Below are 13,758 nucleotides of genomic sequence, written 5' to 3'. Positions count from 1 at the left end.
GTGCTGAGTCTCCAGCTCCAGTTGCTCCAGGCCAGTTCTATTGCTGCTATGGTTTGAGAATGTGGCTGCTAAATTTTCTTTTTTGTTTAAGCTAGATATACCTGGGTTTCTATCAATCAAAACTGAAAAACCATGTTTATTATATATTAAGTTCTTAAATGTCTTTGAATCTATTTTTACTCTCCACTCTGTTCCCACTGATCTACTTTTCTCTTCTTCTCTAGAGCTGAACTGTTTCAATTTCTTTACATTTTAATATCTTTCAGGGCTAATCTCCCATCATTGCCCTTGGTTACAGCCTTTCAGTTGGACTGACCTAGAGAGACACTGATTGGGGGAGGTGGAGATGGTCCCAGACTGCAGGTACAGGTTTTCTAGTTTCCATAAACGTACCCCTCCAACTTGCCATCTCGAATCTTAAATTAATAAATTGGGATTATTAATCAGTCTCTTATAAATTGGTTAGCAAGAATCAGGGCTCACTTAGAGACTTGCTCACTTGAGCAAACTAACAATACTGGGGTTTCTAGATTTTAAAACACCAAAGGCTTGACTATGGACCTCTGGGGCACACCTCAGTAGCTGCACCCAAGCAGCCAGTACGTGGGCCAGCTGCTCTTTTACAGTCTTTTTAGCTGCAATAAATGGAACATGTGCAGTACAGCCCAGGATTCTACCAGGACATTAGGATGCCATACTGTGCCTCATATGGAGGGGTGAGGTGTGACAATGTGATGTAATGCTAGGGACAAAATCAAGCAAGGTGAAAGGGACACTCAGGAAGGACAAAATGGGAAAAATTCTACCAAGACAATACTGTATATTGGTTAAGTGCAGAGACTTTAGACTGGGATTGGCTGGGTCTGAATCCCTGCTCTGCCACTAACAGTACATGACCTTGGGCAAGTTACTCTAATTTTATCGGCACCACTTTTCCAACAGCATTTGCTCACTTTGTTTCTTTGTGTCACATTTTGGTAATTCTAACAATATTTCAAACTTTTTCATTATTATTATATTTGTTATGATGATCTGTGATCAGTGATCTTTGATGTTACTACTGCAAAAAGATTACAACTCACTAAAGGCTCAGATGACGGTTAGCATTTTTTAGCAATAAAGTATTTTTTATTAAGGTATATATATTGTTTTATTTTAGACATAATGCTATTGCAGACCTAACAGACTACAGTATAGTGTAAACATAACTTTATATGCATGGGAAAACCAAAAAATTCATGTGACTTGCTTTACTGCAATAATTGCTTTTTTGTGGTGGTCTGGAACCGAACCCACAATATTTCTGAGGTGTGCTCATATTATAATGGTCTACAATGTTAAGGAACAAAGAACTTAGACTGTGGATCTATTTGCAAAGTTTCCAATGGATGTCTCTCAGACAGGTGAGGAAAATTTTAACTAAACCAGTTCAGTACTTATAAATATTGTTATTACTTTTTTTCTAGTTTAACCAGTCATCTACATTTGAACTATTAACCTGAAAAGGGAGGGAGGAGAGGCAATATATAAGTCGTGTTTAAAGAGAATCTTTAAATTATTAATGAGTAGAATTCTTTTTTCACAGAGGTTCTTACTTTGTACAATAAACTGGGGGAGGTGCTGTGTGGATACAAACATGGTTAACAAAGGTCTTGGCCCTCCAGGAGATTTCAAACTAGTCACATTAAAAAAGACATGGGCGGGGCTCCCCTGGTGGCGCAGTGGTTGAGAATCTGCCTGCCAATGCAGGGGACACGGGTTCGAGCCCTGGTCTGGGAAGATCCCGCGTGCCGCGGAGCGGCTGGGCCCATGAGCCACAACTGCTGAGCCTGTGCGTCTGGAGCCTGTGCTCCGCAACAAGAGAGGCCGCGATAGTGAGAGGCCCGCGCACCGCGATGAAGAGTGGCCCCCCGCTTGCCACAACTAGAGAAAGTCCTCGCACAGAAACGAAGACCCAACACAGCCATAAATAAATAAATAAATAAATAAATAAATAAATAAATAAAAAAGACATGGGCATAAATGAGGGACTCACAATACTTATAGGAGGGTAAGAACCCATGTATAGGGTGGGGAGGAGGTTGAACTTGGACAGTTTCTTAGAGGAGATAGTATTCGAGCATTCTTAGTTGAAACTTGAAGTATTTAGTACATTTTAAAGATAATTTCCCATTTATGGGGAATAGCATAAGGCAGTTAGGAAAGAGAGGGTTTGGAAATCCCAGGGAAAATTCTGGGATTTCAAACAGTTCAGTTTGATGAAAGAAATGGGTAAGAGGATAATGAAATATCGGCTAAAAGGGTAGGCTGGGGATATGTTGAGAAAGTTGGATTTCATTTTGTGGTAGACACCAGATTTTTGAGCAGAGAAATAATGCACAATTATGTATGCAATTATGGGTGACAGGAATATTCAAACATCATCCACAGTTCTTAATATATAATTAAAATATATTTTTTTCACTCATAAATTACAGGGAATCTTTAATAAAACATATGTACAATAAATAATTATACTTAAAAATGTTCATCTGACAGTTTCATGCCTTTTCAACAGAAGAGGCCACAATACCAGGGAAATCAGAAGGCAGTCTCAATAACTCTTCTACTTCTTCTTGCAAAGCCTCTGCTTTCTCATGCAACAGCAACTACAATAAAAAATCAAGACATGAGGCAAAAACACCAATTTCTAGAGAACTGCTAACATTTTACCACCATCTGTTCGACACCTGAATCCTTACATACCAGCAAACTAGACATTAAAACTAATAATGAGATCGAAAAAATGGCCACTTAAGAACAAGTGTTTACAATTAATGAAGCTGAGACATTTAGTTAAAGCCATTTTAGCTGATCACTGCATTTGGTATACCAAAAATAAGGGAGCTTTAATACTCTCAAAGATTTGTTTTATTGAAGACTCAGCCACTTAAAAATTAACTTTTAATCTATAAAATTTAAGACAATTTTGCAAAAATTTAATTAGTTCTTGAAAATGTTATCCTTTATATATGGATTTTAACTATTCCTCAAAGTTTAGTATGCTATCTTTTAAAAGCTTATCAGTGTTTCAAAGAAAAGTTTTATTCAAGCTTCTAAAATTAACATGGTTAATTTCAAAAGAAGCATAATGAGCAAAGAAAGTATTTCTAAACCCAGCACATAGTAGATGTCAATGAATATTTGCTGAATAACGATTTCTCCCCTCCCCTTTCTTTAAAAAAGCCAGAAATAAAATATTCGTATTTGTTGCATCTGGGTTTTGAGTATATTGGTGTGAAATATTTGCACTATTTCTCTTATAACATTTTTATAATAAAAAGGTCAGCAAAATCACACAGAGGAAAAAAACCACTCTCTACCAATTTGATATAAAGCATAACATTATTTAGCACTATATAAAGGAGTCTAAAATGTAATTAGGATGTATATGTGTAACTGACACTGTGCTGTACAGCAGAAATGAACACAACATTGTAAATCAACTACACTCCAATAAAAATTAATTTAAAAAAAGAAATTTCAAATATAAAAAAAAATAAAGCAATGAAGTAAAGAAAAAAAAATGTAATTAGGTAAGCTTTCCAGTAACTGAGGTAATGGTGACCATGCAAAATGAATCTACCAACACATCCTGTAAGCACTCTACAGATCACCAAGAACAATAAGTAAACCATAAAAAACTCACATGTCAACATTACTAGAATACAGAGAACACCACCAACATCAAATGACTTGAAGTGTTCTGTTCACCCCTTAGAGGCCAACTAGAAACCTCTGTTACTAATTCTTTTTTTTTTTTTAATTTATTTTATTTTTATTTTTGGCTGTGTTGGGTCTTCATTGCTGACTAATTCTTTATATTAGGCTTTCCTGTTCAAATTACTGTGTGGTTTCTGTTCCTCATGATTAGACCCTGACAGATACAACCAGAAAGTAAGAAAGTACACCAATAATGATGGGGACAGGCCAAAAAGACACAGGAGCCAGTTTGCAGGGGCTCTTTCTGGCCAACTCTGAGACCATTTGACTACCAAAATAAGTATGAACCCATCGTTCACTCTGATATAAATAAATGAATTAAAAGATAAATGAGGAAGGAATAGCTAGCTTTTCCTCATAGTAAAATGCCAATAAAAAATATAGAGGGAATAATAGAGTTAGAAAATCACCACTTGACAAACATCACAGAAATAACTGAGGCAAAAATCATCAATGAATGCTAAAAAAAGCGTGTGAAAGTTTAATGAAGAATAGGATATCTACATAGTCTCAAAGTATCCACTCCAAAAATACTAATAAAAAGGGAAAAATAATAACTTTACAGTGGAAAAGCTTGCCAGCTGACACTTCCTTAACCAAATGATCAAAGTCATTATCAGTAATGTGATAAAGTGACATCCTGTGGCTCCTGATGTACTAAGGCCACACAGCTTTTTTGTGGCATTCCTGCAAAAACCTGTTTAGCCTCAATATAATCCTAACTGGTTTCCTTACTTCCATTCTTGCTCCCCTATTTTCAACCTCTAACCCACTCTTCTACTCAAAATCCTGCAAGGAATATCCATTTTACTCTTTCAAGCTTACTGGAAAAGCAGAAGGGATGGTGGGAAGGAGAGCGTGTACCTCAGTCCATAAGATGGAAGCCATATATTAAGAGTGGCTGAGCAATGGGACAGGGCAAGTATGGGTCCTTGGACACACAACTGATTCCTCATATCAGCTGTGAACTGTTTGTGTTTGAACTAATAAACCTTTAACATTTAAAGTCACTTATTTTGGCCATCGTTACCACAGCTCCCTTTGTATCCTTAATAACATATAGTGTAACTCTATAGTCCTGCTCTACTACTTACTGACTAGCTGTGTTTCCTTGGGTAAATCAATTTCTTTAAATCTTACTTATTTTATTTATTTATTTATTTATTTATTTATGGTTGCGCTGGGTCTTCGTTGCTGTGCACGGGCTTTCTCTAGTTGCTGCGAGCGGGGGCTACTCTTCGTTGTGGTGCGCAGGCTTCTCATTGCAGTGGCTTCTCTTGTTGTCAAGCATGGGCACTAGGTGCACGGGCTTCAGTAGTTGTGGCTCGCGGGCTCAGCAGCTGTGGCTCGTGGGCTCTAGAGTGCAGGCTCAGTAGTTGTGGCACAGTGGCTTAGATGCTCCGCGGCATGTGGGATCTTCCCGAACCAAGGCTCGAACCTGTGTCCCCTGCATTGGCAGGCAGATTCTCAACCACTGTGCCACCAGGGAAGCCCCAATCTCATTTATTTATTTATTCAAATATTTGTTAAATATCTACTATAGGCTGAATACCGTGCTAGGTGCTACAGAAATGGAAATAATTATAACTTCATCCTTATCAACCCAAAGAACTCCTAATCTAATGGAACAAGTTTTAGTGTCTTCATTTGTAAATTGAATGTGACACCAACTCTGTCCACCTCAGAGGACTGTTGTAAAGATCAATCAAAGCAATACAAACAATGTGAGCACCATTCAAAAAAGTAAGATGGAAATTTACTTTTCAGCCAGTTCTGATCTATATATGACAATAGTGTAACAGTGAAGTTAAAAAAACAAAAAACTATGTGATTTCAGACCACAAGGATAGAACTATAGTTGAGATCAAGAAGGAAATAACCCCAAACTGTTGTGTAATGGATTTACCCATATGGAGCAGGAGGGTAATGACAAAGTGGATTGCGTCTAGCAAAGGGTAACCAGGATAGTGAATAGCCTAAAACTAGGTTATTTACTACAGGTGAAAGAAACAGAAAAGAGAAGCCCTTGGAGGCAAGAAGAGCCGTTTTCAAGTATGTGAAAAGCTAGCAAATGAACAAAGCAACAGCCTAGTTCCACAGGGCAGTACTCTACGAGGCCATGGTAGACATTTTAAGACAGCCTCATTATATTGGGATGCTCTTTGTAACACTAGGGGTCCAAAAAGAGAACTACTTAATTTTTGAGGTTGTAGGTTCCTTGTCAGTGAAGGTGTTTAAAGGTGAAAAGACCAGATGTCAGAGATGCTGACGAAAGGACTTCTGTGTCAAGAGTAGCGGGAGGCAGAGTTCAGCGAGTTCCAGAGTTCCTCGTACTTCAAAGAACTCTTGAAAGCGTCTTTATTTTTTAGGAGATTCTTTTCCTCCTTTTAGCAAGCCTTGTATCATAACACGTGTACTATTTTTACCCACATACTGTGAGTATAAACTTTTGCATATATAGTTAAATGTTTTTGCTTTTATGTCTAAAGTATAAGGAGATTACACTACAAAATATCATAAAGATTGGGCTTCCCTGGTGGCGCAGTCGTTAAGAATCTGCCTGCCAATGCAGGGGACACGGGTTCGAGCCCTGGTCCAGGAAGATCCCACATGCCACGGAGCAACTAAACCCGTGCACCACAACTACTGAAGCCCACACGCCTAGAGCCCGTGCTCCGCAACAAGAGAAGCCACCACAATGAGAAGCCCGTGCACCGCAACGAAGAGTAGCCCCCGCTCGCTGCAACTAGAGAAAGCCCGTGCGCAGCAACGAAGACCCAACACAGCCAAAAATTAATTAATTAAAAAATATATATATATCATAAAGATTAAAAAATAGTTTGTTTGCTTACCTTGGCTGATGAAACAATTTGCTTGGCCTGGCGTCTTGATAAATGATCAATTGTTTTTATCAGCACTTCAGGATTTGCATTAGCTAAGTGCATTAGACTTTTATAACCTGCATTGTATAACTGTCTTGCTCGACTCTGAAAAGTATTACAAAAATCATTACGATCAGAATTTGGGATTAGGAAAAAATAATTAAGTGTCTTACTGAAGGGAAAAAATGCACTTGCAAAGACAGGAATAAACTAAGATAATAAATATGAAGAGATAACACATCAGAATCCTGAGGAATTTTAAAAGAGGCATTTGGGTGGTTCCAATCTGATTGCAAGATAGCTAGTTTTCTGTGCAGCTTAAGTGAGCTGATATGTGCTGCAATCAGAAATAAGAAACCCATTAGGGCACTTAGGCTAGGGGCATCCCCAATCAAATGTTTTAGTCCAGTATCCCTAAAATGTTCTTACCATCTACTCAGGGGACCTCTGAGGTAGGGGTGTGGGGGGTGTGTGTCTGCATTCCCAAACAGAACTCCTCTGATTTAAGAACTGAATAACGGAGGATAAACTGAAATCAAGGGTTGGTCAAAAATAGAAAACTAAGAAACCAGCTGAGGATACTTTCTCCTCACTCCCTTAGAAAATGTAAATGACCCTCACTGCCACCAAGTCACCACCACCTTCAACAAGCACTGTCTAAACTGACAGAAGGTGATTCTTCACTGGAGTAGAGGAAGGAAGGGATGTTAAGAATGACACACATACTTGGGGAGAGTCACCCCTATTCCTACTGTTACTTTTTCTCACAAATGTGATTTTTCATCAGAAATTCTTCCAGATTAACAGGGATTTCTGGGAGACCATGGCAGCAATTAATTTTAAAAAAAGATTCCCATGATAAATGAACAATAAGGCTATTGTCACTTACCCTGTGTGACATGACAGTAAAACCTGAATTTTCTGTTAGTTGAAATCATCTCAGGTGGGAAACTGGGAAGCTACTAACCTCTAAAACTCCAGTCACTTCCATGAGAGGGATCAGCTCTGCCTTTACACAGTAAGTCAACTTCTTGGTAAGTTCTACCAAAAGGGCTCTATAAACCCAGAACTCCTCAAGTTCCTGCAGAACACAAAGAAATATGCAGAATTTAAATCTGGCGAGTTATTTCAAAATCTAGTTTGCATTGTAGGGGGCTCAGAGAGGACTCTCCCTTCTGTAAATTCTGGAAGTTGGGTTAAGCCAGAGATGACCAATGACTCCAAGCAAAATTATTCCAAGGAAACATGGCAGAGACTGAGGAATGTGATGGAATGATTTTACGATGAGGAAAAAGATTGAAAAGTGAAAAATAAACAACTATACCCCAATTAAAAAAAAAAAAGAAAAAGAAGTCAATAAGAAGAGTTCTATTCATTTTTATCAGAACATCAGCAAGTGATTGCATCGTTTTTCTTTCCCAAATGATTGAAAACAATTCCTACCTCTGGAGATTTATCCTGAAGACAAAATACTGAATACGGCAGGATTCAAATACAAGATGATGCTCAGTGCAGCAGTATTTAAAATAGTATTAGAAACCATGAGCTGGCAATTCTTAAAGCTGGGTGGGTAAATGGGTATTCATTACATTATCTTGTCTTTTTAAATATATGGTTGAAATTTTCTGTAATAGTAGTTTGGTGTTTTTTTTTTTTTTTTTAAGTTTCCTTTCTAACCTTTGGGTATCACTGTGAGCATTTGTGATGCATGGAACAACATTAGCTAGCTACTTTGTGACCACTAGGAAAGTAGTCAATGCACCAGTACGGCAGCAAAAAAAGAAGAAAAGAAAACCTTGAATAGAACTACTGAATCAATCAATCCCAAACTGCCTTAGCTCTGGCTTTCTTGCTACATAAGATAATCATTTTTCCTTATTGTTTAGATTTCTATGGTATTTTTCTGTTACTTGCAGTTAAAAGTATCTTAACTAATATGATCGGTGTACTATTTTATTCCACTTACATAACTTTTTTTGTTATGTTTTGTTGTTGTTTTTTGTTTTTATTTATTTATTTATTTTTGGCTGCGTTGGGTCTTTGTTGCTACATGTGGGTTTTCTCTAGTTGCAGCAAGCGGGGGCTACTCTTCGCTGTAGTGCGCGGGTTTCTCACTGTGGTGGCTTCTATTGTTGTGGAGCACGGGCTCTAGGCGCACGGGCTTCAGTAGTTGCAGCATGCAGGCTCAGTAGTTGTGGCTTGCGAGCTCTAGAGCACAGGCTCAGTAGTTGTGGTGCATAGGCTTAGTTGCTCCATGGCATGTGGGATCCTCCCAGACCAGGGATCGAACCCGTGTCCCCTGCATTGGCAGGCAGATTCTCAACCACTGAGCCACCAGGGAAGTCTTACATAACTTTTTATAAAGAAAAAAATGCTTTAAAATATTGAAAATACATTCATGAGAGTTGTCGGGTAGACTGACCCTAGGATCAACCATCAAATTATAGTTGCTTTTGAAGTTCAACCTATAGATTCTTTCACTTGAACAATTCTGTAAGGCTCACATCCTTATAATTCTAAGTAAGAACTATAAAGGGATAGAATTATCAGGGAACACCTTTTTAAATATGAAGAACAAACACAGTAAACTTAAGAAAATACATTTTAAAGGCCAGCTTCTCCTTATTATCCATAATTTTTGTGTACTGATAAGCTACCATGCAATTAGGGAATATAAGCTAAAATTTAAAAATCAGCATAAATAAAAGGTATTTCGAAAGGTAAATTTGCTAAAATAATTATCATTCAATCCAAAGCCAAGTAGTTTTTGGATTATTTACTCCATTACCGTATATGATAGAACTAATTGCCATATACGCACACAGAATATGGAGGCTTAAGATAGGGCAAATGAAGTAGATTTTAAGTTTAAAAGTAGAATTCATTGTGGAAAAAAGTTTAAAAAAAATAAGTACAGAAACAAATATTACTATGCCACCCAAAAATAATAAATTTCAATGCAGCAAAAATGGTTTATCTTATAAACTCATCAAAAAACTGTCTGGGTAGAAAACTCTGGTCAGCTTTGTTGTGTTATTTAAGGAAATTCTGAAAGCTTCTTTTAGTAAAGTCTTAAACAAATTGATCTCAAATGCATATGGTCAAAATTAAGTTTTCTTCTTGATTTATTTTATAAAATATACACTTGATGTAGAAACTAAAGTAGCTGCCTGACACTGAAAGCAAAAATGGGAAATTACTGTGGTAATCAAAAGAACATGGTACTGAGTAGTCAGGTATCTGCTGGATATTGGTAACATACCAATCAAACACTTTACACAGTTACCACTCAGGAGAAAGACACCCCCACAGAATCTACATCAATGGAGAAAAGTTATTGTAAGAGTTGATTCCAGGGACTTCCCTGGTGGTCCAGTGGTAGGGAATCCACCTTTGTCTAATCCACCTTAGACAATGCAGGCAATGCAGGTTTGATCCCTGATTGAAGAACTAAGATCCCACATGCCACGGGGCAACTAAGCCCGCATGCCACAACTACTGAGCCCACACACCAGAACTAGAGAGAAGCCTGTGTGCCACAACAAAGAGCCCATGTACTGCAATCAAAGATCCCTCATGGCGCAACTAAGACCCAACGCAACCAAAAATAAAGAAAGAAAGAAAAGAAAAAACAACAACAACAAAAAGAAAGAGTAAAAAAAAAAGAGTTGATTCCAAATACTTGAAACTATTAATGATAGTTCCAAAAGTAGGGATAACTAAGGACTTTCTACTTGTTCATTATACGTTTTAGTTGATTCTGTCATTCTGTAATACCTTTATTACATGCCTGTATATAGTATTTTTTTAAGTGGATAAAATCAAAGATATATTTTAAACAAATTTTGAGTGCTTTGTAATAACAGAAGAAACGAGAACATACTAACTGGTTTTTGAGTTTAGTAACAGTTAAAACAGAAGATGCACACAGCATATATCATCTATTTAGTGGAATTACCTCACAGAAATGTAACACACAAGAGGAGAATGCGGCAGCTCCAGAGAGAAGGTTTTGTATATATCCTCGAGGCATACTGAATTTTTCAGACACACTCCAAATGTTGGTCTCTTTGAGCAAGGTATAAAGGACAAAAGACAGGTATAGTCTGTTGACAATATTCTTGTCCACCTTCTAGAAAGACACAAGTAAGTTTATGTACTGGACCTGCTAAAAAATGTACATTACATTCAAAATGGACAAAAGGTAAAGCAAATGAAGTTGTTCCACAGGACAGCAAGGATAGAATGGTTCCACAGAAATAAATCTAAGTTCTAACAAATGTACTTTAGATTAGTTCAAATTACCATTTTTCCAAGTGTAAAAAAAGAGATATGCCAAATTGTTTCCAATTTAAAGTTCCTTCTGTAGGGAGTGTAGTGAGTTGAATTGTTCCCCCAAAAAGATATGCTCAAATCTTAACCCCTGGTACCTTTGAATGTGACCTTGTTTGGAAATAGGATCTCTGCAGATGTAATTAGTTATGGATCTGGAGATGAAATCATCCTGGATGTACAGGGGGCCCTTAAGGGCCCATTATTCAATGACTGTCATCCCTTACAAGAGAGACGACACAGAATGACACAGAGAAGGCAATGTGAAAATGGAGGCAGACTTTGGAGGGATGCATCTACAAGGATTGCCTGCAACCACCAAAAGCTAGGAGAGAGGCAAGATGGTTTCTTCCTCAGAGCCTCCAGAAGGAACAGCTCTGCCAGCATCTTGATTTCAGATCTCTGGCCTCCTGAACTGTGCCAGAATAAATTTCTGTTGTTTTAAGACACCTGGTTTGTGCTAATTTGTTATGGTAGCCTTAAGAAAGAACACAGGAAGGAAAGGAGTTGGGGAAACCTTTACATTTACTGTAGTATTTATAGGTGGTATATATATGTGTGACTGTGATTATAAATTAGACAAACGCATTTGTTTAGATAAGTATGTTAATAAGTTTACAAAGTAAATACTAGATTCTATGATTTCTACATGGTCATGATAAATAATTAATGTTTCCAAAGTTAAAACACTGAAAGAAAAATGCTTCCTGTAGTTGACTATTTCTATTCTGTATATGTGCTTTTGCCTGGGGTGCCTAGTGATTATTTTCTGGGTAAAGCATTAAGCATTAAGCTAACTCAGAAACTGAGTAACTCATGCTTAAAATCAGAGGAAGAAAAAGATGAATTTTAAAGAGAAAAAGTACGTTTAAAATATAAAATTATATCCTTTACTATAGTAAAAGAATGTTTACGATGAGAACTTAGGGTGGCACATCGAAGGATTTAAGAATTACAGATTCTGCATGTTGTACTGGATCACCCTTTTAAAAAGCATTAAGCTGAAAAAGCATGATAGCTGAAAAACAAGTAGGAAAAGATTACCTTTTAATTTCCCAATTTTAGCGCATCTTCATTATCAACTATAAATTGAGTCAATGTAGATTTTGCTTAGAATGCATTTTCAAAGCCAAGAAAAATGATATAATTATATTACATGGCAAGATAAGCCACATTATGCCAATTTCAAGATTTTTACAAAAAATGTTTAAAGGTCTTTTTCAATGTGAAGACATCAATTAGATTTTAAGTAAACATCATGTTCTGCAGAAGTTTTTTAAAAAGATACTTCTAAAGCACTGAACTAGTAACTAACCCATTTGTAATTAAGACAAATCCATGCCCATACTATTTAAAATATTTAATTATCAATTGAACAAACATTTATTGACTATATTTCATAAAATGTAACAAAAATAAATTTTGATTCAAGTTTTAAAAGATACATTATTCTAATAAGGTTTTATAAATGTTTATTATTTGGTAATGAGTTCCAAACTAATATGATTTTGTTTTTATTTTATATTTTAGAGTTTGATACAAAAGGCTTGTTTTAAGAAATATCTTTATTCAACATTTTGAAGGCCTAAACAACAGTCATTTCTGAAGTAAAAGACCCAATCTAAATATTGACAACATGAATACTGAAGTGCTATATATTTATAATTTTATGATACATCAATACAGGGGACAGCTGCACCATTCAATTCAAATGTAAGTAAACACCGCCTTCCATTTTTCAAAATGAAATCAGTAAAATCTATATAAATTTAAAAGATATAGGGGAAATGGTAGGTAAGATAATTAGGTTTCAAGGAAGATTAGATTACCAAAGAAAATGAAAAATGAAAAAAAGTGTATTATGAGGTGGAAGATTATATGAACTTAAGGATTTTGAATGCATGTTTGCCACAGAATTATTTCCACTTCTCTTAAGGTTAGTGTGTGCATTCAATGCTTGCTTCATGTTTGTTGACTAAACTTTAAAACACAAAAATATAAGATATCACACAAGAGTATTGCCTTTTCCACTTCAACCTTCTAAAATGCTTTATGTACTTCAAGTACATTGGGAGTTCTTTGGGACAACAGCAACAACAAAAACAAAAATCTCAAACTCGTCCTATCTTAGAATCCCTGATACCAAGTAAAATGCTTAATAAAAAGTTTCTAGAAGATTTTTTTCTCCCTTGAATTGAACTTATTTCAGGATTCCATAATACTGTGAAAACATTTTACAAATATTTTACAATTTATATAATTTAAGCCATAATAAGTAGCCTAAGAAAAATAGATAAATAATGTTTACCTTTTCCTATGATAAAGACTTACATGTGCATGACTATTTTAGAAATACAAAGGTACACATAAAAAGGGCCATCACACCACCCAGAAATAAATACTGTTTAAAAAAAAATACCTAAATTTCTGGTCCTTAGATGTTTTAAATAGTAAAATGGGAATTATATTAAAGAGAAAAAAAGTGAACCAAAAGGATCAAGTCAACAAAGGAGATGATACAACAGCATTAATTTTGTTTTATGAACTTAGTTATTTAGGAAGGAAAAAAAGACTAGGTTACCTTCCTGATGGCTTGACCTGATGCTTTCTTCCCAATAAAGTTCTCAGAGACTCCAACCAGAACAGCCACATTTTGTTCTGCTGGGCTGAGCTGGCTAAACTACAGAGAAAAAGAGTATAAATATATAGAAAAATTAAATTGTAACTTTAAAAAGTCTGCCATTAACCAAATCCAGTATTTAGTCATATCACACTTTCATTA

The 13,758-nt window shown here is 36.2% G+C and overlaps 1 protein-coding gene across 4 annotated transcripts in view; it reads right to left on the bottom strand.

Annotated features, from left to right (window-relative positions):
• Window positions 1-2,433: 2,433 nt before the first annotated feature.
• The window catches only part of HELQ (helicase, POLQ like), a 37,024-nt gene continuing 25,699 nt past the window's right edge, over window positions 2,434-13,758 (bottom strand). For 2 of the 4 annotated variants that reach the window (XM_059922714.1, XM_059922716.1), the window contains 5 exons: window positions 13,558-13,656; window positions 10,603-10,776; window positions 7,612-7,725; window positions 6,615-6,749; window positions 2,442-2,648 (listed from right to left, as the gene is read on the bottom strand). In XM_059922714.1, coding sequence (XP_059778697.1) covers window positions 2,541-2,648; window positions 6,615-6,749; window positions 7,612-7,725; window positions 10,603-10,776; window positions 13,558-13,656 — 630 coding nt within the window. In that variant the 3' untranslated portion in view covers window positions 2,442-2,540. Of the gene's footprint in view, window positions 2,649-6,614; window positions 6,750-7,611; window positions 7,726-10,602; window positions 10,777-13,557; window positions 13,657-13,758 lie in introns of all 4 variants that reach the window. The other 2 variants (XM_059922713.1, XM_059922711.1) reach the window with 2 other exon arrangements.

This window comes from Balaenoptera ricei, chromosome 5 (assembly GCF_028023285.1).
Source record: "Balaenoptera ricei isolate mBalRic1 chromosome 5, mBalRic1.hap2, whole genome shotgun sequence".
NCBI classification, from domain to species: Eukaryota; Metazoa; Chordata; class Mammalia; order Artiodactyla; family Balaenopteridae; genus Balaenoptera; species Balaenoptera ricei.
The sequence above is the reverse complement of the archived record's forward strand: the minus strand, read 5'-3'. Positions and strand labels throughout refer to the sequence as shown.